The sequence below is a fragment of the Bubalus bubalis genome, chromosome 5 (genome assembly GCF_019923935.1).
Source record: "Bubalus bubalis isolate 160015118507 breed Murrah chromosome 5, NDDB_SH_1, whole genome shotgun sequence".
In the NCBI taxonomy this organism is placed as follows: domain Eukaryota; kingdom Metazoa; phylum Chordata; class Mammalia; order Artiodactyla; family Bovidae; genus Bubalus; species Bubalus bubalis.
In genome coordinates this window covers 34435504-34449198 of record NC_059161.1, presented here as the reverse complement: position 1 = coordinate 34449198, position 13695 = coordinate 34435504, and the positions used below count along the sequence as shown (strand labels likewise).

The 13695-nt window shown below is 47.1% G+C and overlaps 1 protein-coding gene across 1 annotated transcript in view; it reads right to left on the bottom strand.

The window, feature by feature from the left end:
* Positions 1–12805, bottom strand: part of CAMTA1 (calmodulin binding transcription activator 1) — a 987191-nt gene extending 974386 nt beyond the window's left edge. Inside the window, exon 1 of the mRNA XM_044942956.1 lies at positions 12654–12805. Coding sequence (XP_044798891.1) covers positions 12654–12698 — 45 coding nt within the window. The 5' untranslated portion in view covers positions 12699–12805. The remainder of the gene's footprint in view (positions 1–12653) is intronic.
* Positions 12806–13695: the final 890 nt, after the last annotated feature.

The window sequence follows — 13695 nt, the reverse complement described above, 5'->3', positions numbered from 1 at the left end:
GAATGTACAATTCAGTGGCATGAAGTCCACTCATGCTACTGCTGTGCACCATCCCTGCTCCCCACTGTTTATCTTGAAAAGCATCCTGAAAAATCCTGACTTTTTCATTCTTATTAAACAAATGATTTCTGTCTCTGCTCGGTCATCGAGCGACAAGGGCACTGAGCCTCCAGAGAGGTGGTGCTGCGGGAGGCTGGAGAGGAGGGAGCAGAGAACACCCGCAACCACTTGGAGCAGCCCCAGAGCAGCTAAATTCATCCTCAGATCCTCTAGACGTGGCCACAGAGGCCGGAGACTAAAAATACCTGGAGAGGACAGATAACAGCTGTCAAGGAGACTCAGCTCGGTTAGAAAGGTTGCCACTATCACCAGATTTGCATCAGAAGACAGCCAGGCAGCAATGGGTCATTTGGAGAATAATCAGATTCAGTAGAGAAAGACTGATGGGCCTCACCTCCCAGAGGCCTGGAATAAATCTCTGGGCCTTGAATTTGGTCAAGTAATCCATGATCAATTTCTGGAGGACCCCTAGGATGAAAAACAAGTACTTCAAAAATGTTGAGTACCCACTCCCTACCTTCCACTGGTTATGGCTTTCTTTGTAAGCACAACAGCCTATATCAATACAAGTAAATGAGGAAGAGACCTCCATGAGAAGCTTCATCAAAGCAAATGGTTCAGCCAGCACATTTCAACATGGTAGAGACAGAAAGGATAAGGCAGTGTGTTGCCAAGAACACCGGGAACTTTCACTTGCCCCTCAGTATCTTTAAACAGGAAAGAAATGTCCCAACCCTGATGCCAGGCCTTGAGCAGCCCAGGGAATGTGCCCAAGTGAAGATGCAATATGATCAATTACAGTGGCCCCGCCGCAACTCCCCAGTCTACCTGAGTTTCTTAGTAGGAAGAGTCTAGCAATCAATACATCTTCGTAACAGTTATATTAATCAACTCCGGGAAATAAAGCTAAATGAATATAAATAATACTACCTTACACAGAAAATGTCTGAGGTTAGCAGACACTTTTGCATCTGTACTCATGTATTATTTAAGTCTATTTTTCCAAAACTATAAACTCTCATCCATATCAGAATAAAGACCTGAAATGTGTCACAGGGAATAACTAAGCAGAATGAACATTTTTGTGCTGTGCATCTTTTAACAACTTGAACAATCTTTTTACAATTTTTAACTCACAGCATGTTAGACCTAAAGAGTTAAGCCCTCTTGGTACACCAGAAAGAAGGCGCCTGGGCGACTACGGTTCAAATTCCTCCTACACTGACGGCCTGAGCCAACACATTAATTCTTGACCTGGAGCAAGTACCTCAAAAAGAAAAGATAGAGTTACACAGGAAAAGACAGCTGCGTACCAGCATAGCAAGACATGAAGCGAAATCCCACACATCCAGCTTCATTTTCTTATCATTGCAAGTCAGAATGGGAAGGAACTTTAGAGGTCGTCACCAGGACTACCCTCTACTCAACACGTGACTCCCCTTAAAATTAGGACCGACTAACTCATTATGCGAGAGCTGAAGCCTCAGAAAACCAAGAGGAGATGCTGAGCCAAAATGGAGAGCAATGAAGTAGGAGGGGGTGAGGAGGAGAAGGCGGCAGAGGCCAGGGAGACAGGCTCCTCACACCTGGCCTGAAGAAGAGGCAGCCAGGACAGCAGAAAACACACACCTCCGGCCGGAGTCCCTGCTCCCGTTCCCCAGTGTTTCTGGCTACAGAAAGAGAAGGGATGAGCTGGGAACCACTGTGGACTTGTTCTCAAAGCCACGCAGGAAACCTAAGCCTCCGTGGCCAGAGGACTCATCTAGCACTGTTTGGTTCAGGGTAAGACAAAAATGATAATGCTGACACCACAGCTAGACTGCCCAACATTTTGAAATCTGAGCTCCAAACCCATAACTTTTCATAAATCCTACAGCAGTCCACAGGAAAGCATGGTTTTGAAAATGAGGCAGTGTTTACAGAAACCCTATACCATTAAATATTCCTTTCTTCAATAGTATTTACAATCAGATTCCTTCCTGGAAATTGTATTTAAATAATTTTAAAATGATTTAGTTCTTAGAGAAAATAATAAACGTCTTTGAGTCAGCTTCAAATGCTTATTCATGTCTACTTGCTCTCAAGTTTTTTTTCTTGGAGCATCTACTTAAAGGAGAACGCAAGACAACAGACCACAAATCTCTGTTCCCCATCAGAAAACTCGGGTCATCCGAAAAGAACACAAAGCTCTAGTTTCATTTAGGGCTGGGAGAAGACAGTATCTCTGAGTTGTCAGGAGGTTTAAGAAGTCATCTCAGGAGTAACACTGGATATCAATCAAAATGGTTGCAGTTCGAATCATCTCTAACCATAAATTGTAACTGAGCTAAAATGATTTCTAAATATAACACACTTTACTTCTACATGTTTCTTGGCAATTAAATAACTGGAAAGTCAACAAACCCCCAAGAAACCAGAGAAAATGAACTTTTTTCAAGCTCACCATTCATCAACTACAGGAGGCCTGAAAGATGCCAGCCACTAGAGGCTCAGCCCCCAGCCTGGCCCTGCAGAGGCCAACTCCAAACAAGATTTCTTCAAGAACTGCTCTCAGGCAGCACTAAATTACAAGCAGCGACCTCCCTGGAGGAGAAGCTGGCGTCGACAGCTACAGGAGTGAGGGATCGAGGAAAAGGAAACCCAACTCCAACACAAGGACGCCATGCCAGTTACATAACTATGGTCACAACACAGTGAAACTCTAGGCATCAAACAGTTATTTAAAATATTTCCAGAGCAATGGAACACCACCCCCCCCCCAAAAAAAAAACCCAAATGCATTCCAAAAGTAATCTGTGTAGAACGTAATTTAATCTGCAGGCCTCTCTGAAATAAAGCACAATCCTCCAATTCAGTCAAATTACAACAGGAATGCTACTTCATAACAAAGGAGCTACAGCACAGCACCCTGAACTTCATGGGAGAACAAAAATGTAGTGTCAATATGTTCACAACACAACTCAATCCACAGAATCATGAGATAATTAAACTGACTGTTTTTAGGTTTCAATCTGTTTCGCCAGAAACCTTGTCCAAACTACACTGATGCAAATCAGCATGAGCAACCATGGCTCCATCAAAACAACTCCAGCATCTTTTGTTTTACCTTTTATCGCTGACTTATCGGCTGACTGATGGTGAACTGATTTGTGTATGTGCCAGAAGTCAGCTCAGGAGCACAGAACAAGAGATTTGGAAGAACCGAATTCATGAATGAAAACGCTGACGTCATAGTTCAGCTTCCAGCAGAGCTTCGGGTAGTCTACAAAGAAACAGTGCGTCTTTGGGGATGTTAAATCACTAGTCATTTACTAAAGGGTACAAGATAGAAAAGGACTTCCCAGGTGGCTCAGTGGTAAAGAATTCGCCTGCCAATGCAAAAGACGCGGGTTCAGTCCCTGGGTCAGAAAGATCCCCTGAAGAAGGAAATGACAACCAGCTCCAGTATTCTTGCCTGGAAAATTCCATGGACAGAGAAGCCTAGTGGGCTACAGCCCATGGGGTCACAAAGAGTCAGACAGGACTGATGACTGAAACACATACAAGAGAGAAAAAGCCCTTGCCCAAGATAAGGAAAGGGAAAGAAGAGGGGAGGCCGGGAGGCGGGGAGGCGGGGAGGCGGGGAGGCGGGGGGAAGGGACAGGGAGAAAGAGAGAGAAAGCCAAACGAACAAGCTTTTCCCTTGACCAAACATGAAAAATACATGGTGTATATGCTACAAACAATCATCACTTCTAAACCATGGAAATATTTCATATTATTGTTAAAAGCACTATTTAAAAAAAAAAAAATATGGTTAGCTATGTCTCTAAATAAGAACATAGTCTCATTCCCATCTTATATCTTCCTCCCACCGTGCACCATCACATTCAAAAAAGAGCACACCGTATAGATTAGTTCTTCACTAAAAACTACCTGGCATTGTCAAACCATGCCTAATTTTGAGCAATTCTGAATATAACAGGGAGGGACTCAGTGATCTCAGGCAAGATACTGGAATTTTTATGTCGGGGGACAGGGGGAGAGGAATGCTTTTATCTAATGATGGAATATAAACTAATAAAAAAGAGATTATAAAAATTGGATTTACTTAGAACTATTAAGAACAGCTAGTGTGCAGACTGTCTACATTTTTCATCTCCTGACAGAATTTAAAATACAACTAGCAATACAAACCTCTATAAAGTTTAAACATAATTTACTAAGATCCTTTTATTCAGGACACTTAAGTAAGTGATTCCTAGAGTCCTAATGTTTCCTAGGAAATTTAAGATTATTACATTCTTAGAAAATAAGTAACCCTCAGAGCCTCAGTAACCTCTCCAGAGCACAGAACTAGAAGGACATTCTCTCTTCTTTACCATTCATGTGGCTTAAAATAGCCACTCACCCAAAATGGACTTTTTTAAAATTTAAGCAGTAAACAATTTTGCCAATAAACATTTTGAAAAGAAAATCTTATTAAGTTAGAATGCAAGCCTACTGGTTTTATCTGTAAATCCAAAGTGTTAAAAGAGATCATCTCACATTTTTACCACAAATATCTTTGATAGAGCATCACTACCCCCTTGTGGATTCACAATAAAAAATCTTTATCTTCAATCTTCACTTTTTAAATGTTTAATTCTCCTGAACTTCCATTAAAGTTTACATTCTCTTCACTAAGGGGTTATTTTATTTCAATTACTTTTTAAAAGAGAAAAAACACTTAACAATTTAAAATCACCAATCCAATCAACTTTATCTTCTAAGCATCCCCATTTCAGGGAGTTTTTCTCATACAATAAGTATATTTGCAGATTTCAACACGGCAATCATACCAACAATCCATTTTTTCCTTAGGATACCTGAATTTATACTTACAGTCATCATTTTAAGATTATTTTTTTTTAAATACAATGGATAATTTCTTCACTATCACATTTTTTCTCTTTGATAATTTCCCACTTTATAACAATTTCTTTTTATTGCTTCCAAATGGTTTGATATCCATGTGCCCCAGAAAACCAGTGGGGCACATACATCCTCAAGAAGAACTTTTCAGATAAGCATTAAAAGCCAAATCTTAAGTCTTAAAAAGACTAATTCTTGATTGTACTGCTGTACCCTCAGAAATGCTTTCTGACCATCTAAATCAACCCTGATGAAGGCAAAAAAAAAAAACACACAGAACCTGGCTTTCAAAACTAGAGAAAAGGACTTTCTTTCTTTTCATTTTTTGTTTTCTAGTTGCAGGAGTGTCTTTGGCTGTAGCTGCATACCATTCTAATGTAACACAGACACATACTGCTAAATGTAAACTTAAATAACTGGTTTACCACTTGGTACAGATACTAGATTTAGCTGGAAGTATAAATCACCACCGCAGTAACATGCAGGCTCCAGAGAGAAGGTCCGAGTCCTGAAGGGTCAGACTCCAGTTTTGGGGAGTCAGCGCCCCCTTTTCTCACAGATGTTAGACACAAAAGCAGGGACCAGCGATTCACTAGTCCCATGAGAAGACTAACTCCAGTATTCATTCTAACGGCTAGGCAGAAATAAAGGAAGAAGGATCATCCACTTAGCAAGTGTTTTTAAGTGACTCAATACATGATCTTACCTTGTGGTAACTGATAAGGAAAGACTGGAGAGACAGGCCTGGTCTGTTAAATGACTGAACGCTCCACATCACCTGCTCACCCCAACAGAGCCTGTCTATGCAAAAAGAAGCAACTGACAAGGTGCCCAAAGCCAGCAGCTGAGCCAGAGGGAAGGGGGTCAGAGCTAGCCTTTGTGGCTTCCTTTTCAGGGATTCGTTATGACTGCTGGTTTTAGATTTCAGTGGGAGAGAAAGGGAAAGGGGGTATTTGGATGATATCAAGAAGTGAGATCGGGGGTGAGATTAATGCCACTTAATTAGCGTCCAGGTGACAGCATGTTTGAAACTGTTCTGAACTCAGCCTTGAACATTTTATTTCAAGGCACATCACTATGTGCACTTGTAACTACAAAACCACACGGCAGAGAACTGAGCAGGGAATCAGCCCCAACCCAGCATATCTTCCTCCTCGCAGCCACCCTCTGCTAACAGTCTCAGAAAGGCATGTGTTGGTTACCTGTCGAAGGGCCTTGCTAAATCTTAGGAGTAAATAAAATGTGACTGCACTTTTCCAAATAAGCAAGGGACTCATGTATGACAGAACATGCAATTCCATCAAGAGTGAGCAGAACACTGGGGTAAACACACAAGAACCATTTCAAAAATACATCTTACAAGATGTCAATTGGCTGAAACTAAATGAACCCTCTTTAATAAAAAAAATAAAAGGGGGGGGAGTAATGTGGCTGACACTTGGCCTCTCTTTGCAGCGGGGTACATAATATTTCTTTTTTAGTCCAAGGTAATGAACTAAAAAATGCTCAGGAAGCATTACCAATCTTTACACAAGGAGGCCCATGACCTTCTACAAGCAATGCCGTTCAAAGCAGAAAGATGCAACAGAACCTTAGAAATACACAGCCAGCATACTGATAGGGGAGAGGGAAAAAACACCCTTTACTTTGTCCCATCACATAAAAAAATCGAGGATTGCTGTCTAATGTCAATATATACAGAGAAACACTTTCCTTACAAACACATGACAAATATTATGGGATGGAAGACCATCCACATGTCTACAAGTTTCCCTTTCTAATGACAGAACAGCAATACATGTTAATCACAGGACTGATGGCCACGACATCCATGGATGGCACAAAATAGAGATCTGATGACATCTGATCAACTAAATCCTGAACTTGATTAGATATTCTGAAAATAAACAAAAAGACAAGACAGAGCCATCACATGCTGTAATGCAGAACAGGGCATGAGTGACCATGCACTCTAACTCAAGTTCTATGGACAGAGAAGTGGAGCCAGGACACTCCTTACCCTCACCCTGAGAGACACCAAAGACCACAGAAACAGTACCGTAAAAGGCAGAGTGACATTTCAAGATCCCACACCACCTCCTGGATGAAGGCCCCAGATGAAGTCTAGACTTGCTGGCTCTACCCAAAGAAATGTATCATTATCAAGCCAAAGAAACTGAAGGAAGTTGGCTAAATGTAGCAAAAAGAAAAATTTCCAAAATCCCACATGGGGAGGCCCAGGCACTGGAAGGACACAGTGTTTCACCAAGGATGCTGTCCAGTCACAGATACAACCATCACCCCTTACCTTGTGGCTTAAATCCCAGTCTATCTCCCTACCAAGAAGTAGCACTGCCTCTCACTACAGGACAAAAAGAATTGTGGGCATCCCTCTTTAATGACAGAAAGACTTAAATACAGCAGATCTACAAATATTTTTTTAAAAATAATGATGAGAAGGGCAATAAAGAAACCTTATGGGAAAAAAAGGGAGGTAGGATTTAAGTCATCCAGAACATCAAAAGAAAAAAAAAAAAGGTCATGTTAAGTGATTCTAGAAGATACAGAACATTTTAGAAAATGGTCTGTGATAATGGAAATTCAAAAGAAACACACATCACCTGCCACCACAAAAAATATTCAGTCACATCTTCACATGGATAAAGGACCCCATACTACAAGAGTCTTACACAAAAGCTCTTCCTAAGAATGAAATACTAGCAGAATTGGTTTCTACAGACACTGGAGAGGGGAAATCTGATTTAACACAGGAGGGAAAGAAGAAGTACCTTTCAGGTTAATTCTTTATTATTACTGTCACCACTATATACACCAAACCTACACCCCAAAACACTGAAGCTATTGACCAAAATAAAGGAAAGGTACAAATAACAGTACCTTTAAAAAGCGTAAAGAATTAAATCACATAATAAATAAAAACTGTAGTAAGTATACCAGATACCAGGCCTAAGAACAGTCACTAGAATTAGGCACAAAATGTAGATACAACACTTTCTGGTAGTGAAAGTGTGACAGCAGTTCATACACTCCTTACTATCTGATGATATGAAATGTTAACCTTAAGAGAATATTACCTCTCTTCTTCTATCACTGTTTTCTATAAAGGACATATATGATCTCATATTCTCTACAATACTTACTATGCTGCTCTTCAAATGCTACACAAGCATCAACATATATCTAAATGACCTGAAAGTTACACCGAGACAGAACGAAGATTGACTACTTTTTTCTACACACACACCCACACCCACACACATACACCCCACACACTGTCTGAAGGAAAGCTGTTAAGTGCTTCTCCCAGTCTGCCCTCCACCCTCTCCACCACCCCCACTCCTGCAGGGGTGGGGAAGAGCTCAATGGGATAGTACACTGCTCGAGTATGTCTTTGTAAGATTACAATCTAAAAAATTAAAGTTCACAAGAGAATTCCCTGCACGAATATATAAATAGACAAGTGTAAGACAAACTGAAATGTCACGCTCACTAAAAGGTAAAGGAAACCCCTATGGTCTCAAATAGTCACATAAACCCTCACCCCCCCCAACACAGACACACACAAACACACACACAGAGACAGACACACACACAGACACACACTCCTGCATGAAATACAAGCTCAGTGAACGTCTCTAGGATGAACACACTCAATGATGGGAACATGGATGTAAAGACAACTTCTGTCCAAAAGGCCAAATGCAAAGGTCCCACAAAGGAGGCAACAGGCACAAACAGGAAGTGAAAGGAAGAGGACGCATGAGAGTCACCTTCTGTTGTTTTTTCCATGAGGAAATTGGAAAGACGTACATCTGCACACAAAGACGTGCTTCCCCAAAACTCAGGAGAAAGGAAAAGGAGACTGGCCCAGAGGAAGGAGGAATGGAGGCAACATCCAGCCAGAAGATGGGCACTGAGAAGCAGGCCGGAAGAAATACAATCCCCCAGGTACAGGGGCCACACCCAGCATAAACAGAACTAAATAATGCCTCATGCCTCTAACAAACAGGTTATTTTAAGAGGAAAGCCTAAAAACTAAAGAAACAGAAAATGTGGATGAGCAGGATGTATAAAGATGTCTCAGAGAGGAGGCAAGAGCAACCCTACCCGTTTGAAAAGAAAAACCTGACCCACTCTGACCTTGAGTAGAGGTTGCTGCGCACATGTCAACCTTCTGAAGCCATTGAACATGGAGATGGAGAAACTCAACATTTCCCAGATGCAGGATAAGTCAGATTGTCCAAAAGACAAGGGAAGAGATGTCCCATGGGTCACCCACCTTTGTCCAGAAAGCTGGGCAGAGGCGTAAGGGGTGCAGGGGAGGGGCGAGGGATGCTCTAACAGAAAGACATAAGAGAAGTCCATAAGAGGACAGAACCCGTCTAGCCTGGCGGTGCACTGGAAGGGGAAGACAGAGAAACTGAGCTCTGATAATCTGTGAGGACAGGTCACACAGAAAGCACCAGCGCATTTAACTCACAGAAAGGAACCTAACTTCGCACACTAACCTCGATCGTGTTCCTCTAACTTTAGCAATTTCCTCCTACTGCCCACAGATGGAGCACCCCAGAGGGCAGGGAAAATTCCAAAAGGCAGGCGGTGTTACTGGGCAGGGCAGGAGAAGATCCAGCACTGGAAGGGAGAGGAATCTGCTGGGAACACGCCAACACAGACAGCAGGTAGTCAACTCCTGTTTTCCCACGGTCCTTAATACTATATCCTAAAAATACACAATTCCATCAACTGAATATAGAGGCAGGCAGAATAGAAATAGCACAAAAACTTTTAAAAACCAAATTAATAAAAAAAAAAAAAGGAAATTGAGGTCAAAAGCACAACTTTCAGACGTTGAGTATGATGCCCACTGGAGAGCTCAATACAGACTGAGGGGCAAGGTTGTGAAGTCAAGGACTGATGCTGAGCCATCCTCCAGGTATCTGCCTCCAGACTCAGTAACCCAGGTGGAAGGGCTCCTCACTAGAAGAGCTCTTCAAGGACCCCCAGTGCAGAATCCTGACAGAGCTGGGGCAGGGGGATGGCGGTGATGAGGTTCCATACTCAGCCTGTCCCAAAGTAAGACTCAGCTGATGAACGAGGCAGAAGCAACCACTGGAGCTACAGAAGGGAGGGACCCTGAGCCAAGGGGAACCAGCCAAATACACAAACTGTGCGGCTCACAGAAAACCTGGAGGATCATCCCTCCCACCCTCTCACAAAGTGTCACAGGCCCTCCCAAAGGTACCTTTTCCTAGCATGCACAACCTCTCTCAATTATTTAAATGGCCAAAATAAAACAGTGACATATTTACGGCTATTCATTCCTAGTTCTGTCACAGAAACACATATTCTTCTCCCCCGCTCCTATCCTTTGCCCCAAAACACAGGAAATCTCTCTCTCCTACACCGCAGTAAAGAAGTAGAGATGAGAACTTTTCACCCTGTGAAGGATCAAGCAGGGATGATCACTTAAATTCAGAATGCCTAAGTCACGGCGGGCAGGGGCGAGCCCTCTACACTTTGCCTATTCAGGGACCTGGTGAACATTCAGGATGTCATTCTGCTTATTCTGTCCAGTACAAATGACAGAGGAAAGAGCGGCAAGAAGTGGCCATTTATCAATGAGTCTTTGGATTCCTCTAAGCTGAAGAGTTCCCAACAACCGTGATGCATGTCTATGTCCTTACACATTAAAGTCTCCATATACACCCAAGATGTAGAGATAGTCATCTAACCCTTTCAACTTCTGTATAAATGTAATGGATGTAATTCCACCTATAAATATTTGCCTGTATGTGTGTAAATATAAACAAATGCATAGTATCCTTTTTCTTTTGCCAAAAGAGAACCAAAGCCACAAAAAAATAGAAAGCCTCTCAATTTCCCCTTCCCTGAAACCTTTAAGCTCGAAAGAAATGTTTGGATCCCACAAGAGACAACACCAGGACCCAAGGAAGGTTCTAGTACAACAATGAGCACACTAGCAACCTCTTCCTGAATGGCATGTGGGCGACATGGGTGTCTCCACTCCCTTTTCTGGATGGAAAGGCATATGGCTTCTTCTTACCCAGCCAACATGAATACAATTTAAGAAAATTAGAAAAAGTCAAGGTAACAGGCTCACTAAATATGGCTGACTGGGAAACAGAAGCCATAAGGAGGATATGAGTTCTCTTAAAAAAGAAATGGGAAGTTTATTTCCAGGGAAGGTTCAAAGTCTCTTGAATGAAAGATGTACGAAGTCTGGTTCTCAGTGCACCGAAGACAGTAATTATGAACACCCAAAGCCAAGGGCACAGGAACCTCTTCCTGGGGGAGGTGGGGGGGTGGGGCAGTGTCAATAGATGAATGCTTCCCCCACCTAAGAGCAAGAGTAAACTGGAAGCAAGAGCAGACCCGTTTCCCTCAGACACAGGCTCGCTGCTGGGACCCCTTCTCACTCGAGTACCAGGCACAATGGAAGCCCTGCCCTACATCTGATGGGGCAACAACCCTCACCCAGAGGAGGAACTCCAAGGAGAGGGACACGACAGGGGAGACAGAGAAAGGGGGAAAGGAGCCCTGGAATGTCCAGTTCTTCCCAAAAGAGAGAGAGAGGGCAACTCAAAGGGTATTCAGGAAATGAGCTCACCCCAACCCAGGAAAGTGTGCGGAGAGGATGCCTCCTCTGTAAGAAGTGTCTGCTTTCCTATTTAGAAATGACTTCTGAGCTGCCCAGGCCCCTATGACCCACTGGGAGAGGCAGAAGAACAAGGGGAGCCCGAGTCCCCTTGTCCTGGCAAAAGGGTCAACAGATGGTGTGCAGAGGCCCCAAAGATTCCACAGAAGATGAGAGGATGAGGCGGACCCCTCTGCCAGAGGAGGATCAGGGTCACAGAAGGTAAAGGGCAAGGGAGTATGAAGAGCCTCACTCGCCGTACCATCGGAGACCCCACCCTCCTGGCTGCGAGGGGCGCAAGGGCAAGAGTGGGATGGGAGCGACTGCTAGGGGCGGGGGTGCTGCGCAGGCCCCCTCCCCGGAAGGAAAGGGGGAGGGGTCACACGAGGCCCTTCTGTCCGGGGACGCTCAGCAGGAGAGGGTCCCCCTGGTGGGGAGAAGCGCGGGGACCCCGCCGGCTCTGGGAGGCGCCCACGGGGCTCCAGGGTGAGGCTGGACAGAGTCCGCCGGGCCCCGCCGCCGAGAGCCAGAGGCGGCGAGGCTGAGCGCCGGCCGTGCCCCGACAGGAACCGGCCCGGGGCAGCGGGGCGCGAGGCCGGAGGGGGCCTGAGGAGGATAAACTTTCCGCCCCGCGGCCCCCACCGGCGCGGGGGGCGGGGGCCGCGCCGGGCCCGGGAGCGGCGGGGATGCCCGGTCCGGGTGGGGGAGGCGCCGGCCCTCCCTCCGCGGCTCCTCCTCCTCGCTGGGCCCGGCCCCCGCCCGCCGGCCCCCCGCCCCTCCGGCCCCAGCCCGCCCCCGGGTGGGGGTGTGCGGCGCCGCGCTCCGCCGCCCCGCGAGTCACCTCAGGACCTGGCCGCGCACCGCCCCCCCATCCGCCGCCCCCTCCCCGGCCCGGGGCGCCCGCCCGCCGCCGCCGCCGCGCCCCCGCGCTCCCGCCCGGCGCCGCCGATGCCCGGGATGTCCGGCGGGGCCGGGTCCCGCTGCCCGCCGCGCCGCCCCCAGCCCCTCACGCTCCAGCTCTTACCTTCCGGCTTGTTTTCGGCAGCCATTTCCCCTCCGCGCGCCACATCCTCCTCCTCCTCGCGACCGGGACCCCGAGCGCGCGCCTCGTACCGCCGCCGCCGCCGGCCCAGCCACCCCGCCGCCGCCGCGCACCCGCCCTGGCCCCGCCCCGCGGCCCACGCACTGCACCCGTTGGGCCGTGCGGCTGCCATTCATCGCTCCCACCACCAATCGCCCCGCACCAGGGGTCTCACTACTCTCCGGGAGGAGCGTCCTATCCATCCGGCCCATTGGCTGGTCACCACCCAACGGAATGAAAGGATTGGTCAAGACTCAACGCCCCCTCCCCACCCACTCCCAGGAAAGCCCGCCTTCCAGACCTAAACAAAGCTTTCCAGTGGCCAGAGCCCGAAACAACTGCCCAATCAGAAAGGGGCCGACACGGAATATTTCCTCGAGGCCGAGACGTGCCATTTTGATTGGGCCTTCCTACAGTGTTTCCCAGGCCGTCCAGACCAATCAAAGGGGGTTCCCGGAACTCGGGACCGGCGAAGGGAAGCCCCGCCCCCGAGCGTGACCGTCATGAGGAAGGCGCTCGCTCATTGGTGCGCTGGGGCTTTTCCCGCGTGCTCCCGGGGCTGAAGGACGTTCCCGGGGAAGCCGCTGCCGGCGCGTGGGGTACCGGTGGCAGTGGAGAATGCAGCGGGATCTCCGGGATCCCTCAGCCTCCCGCTTCCGGGGGGCAGCGGGAGCCGTGGGGGCTCGGGGCTGGCTTCCGCCGGTCGCAGCGCTCGGGAGCCGGCCGGCCCGCCGGCCCGGGAGTCCGGGCGTCGCTGCGGGCCGTGGGGGGTGGGGCGCGTCTCCGCCAGGCCCCGCCCCTTCCCCTCCCCCCCGACGACCCGCCCCCTCGGCCCGCGCCGCCGCGGCCCCTCGCGCGGGTGCCCGGCCAGCCTGTGACCGCCGTCGCCCGCCCCCGGTGCGCTCCGTTGTCCCCTTTTCTAGCGGCTTAAAATACTTAAACTTTATTTTGGTCACGTTGGCCATGTGACCCGCAGAGCCGATGA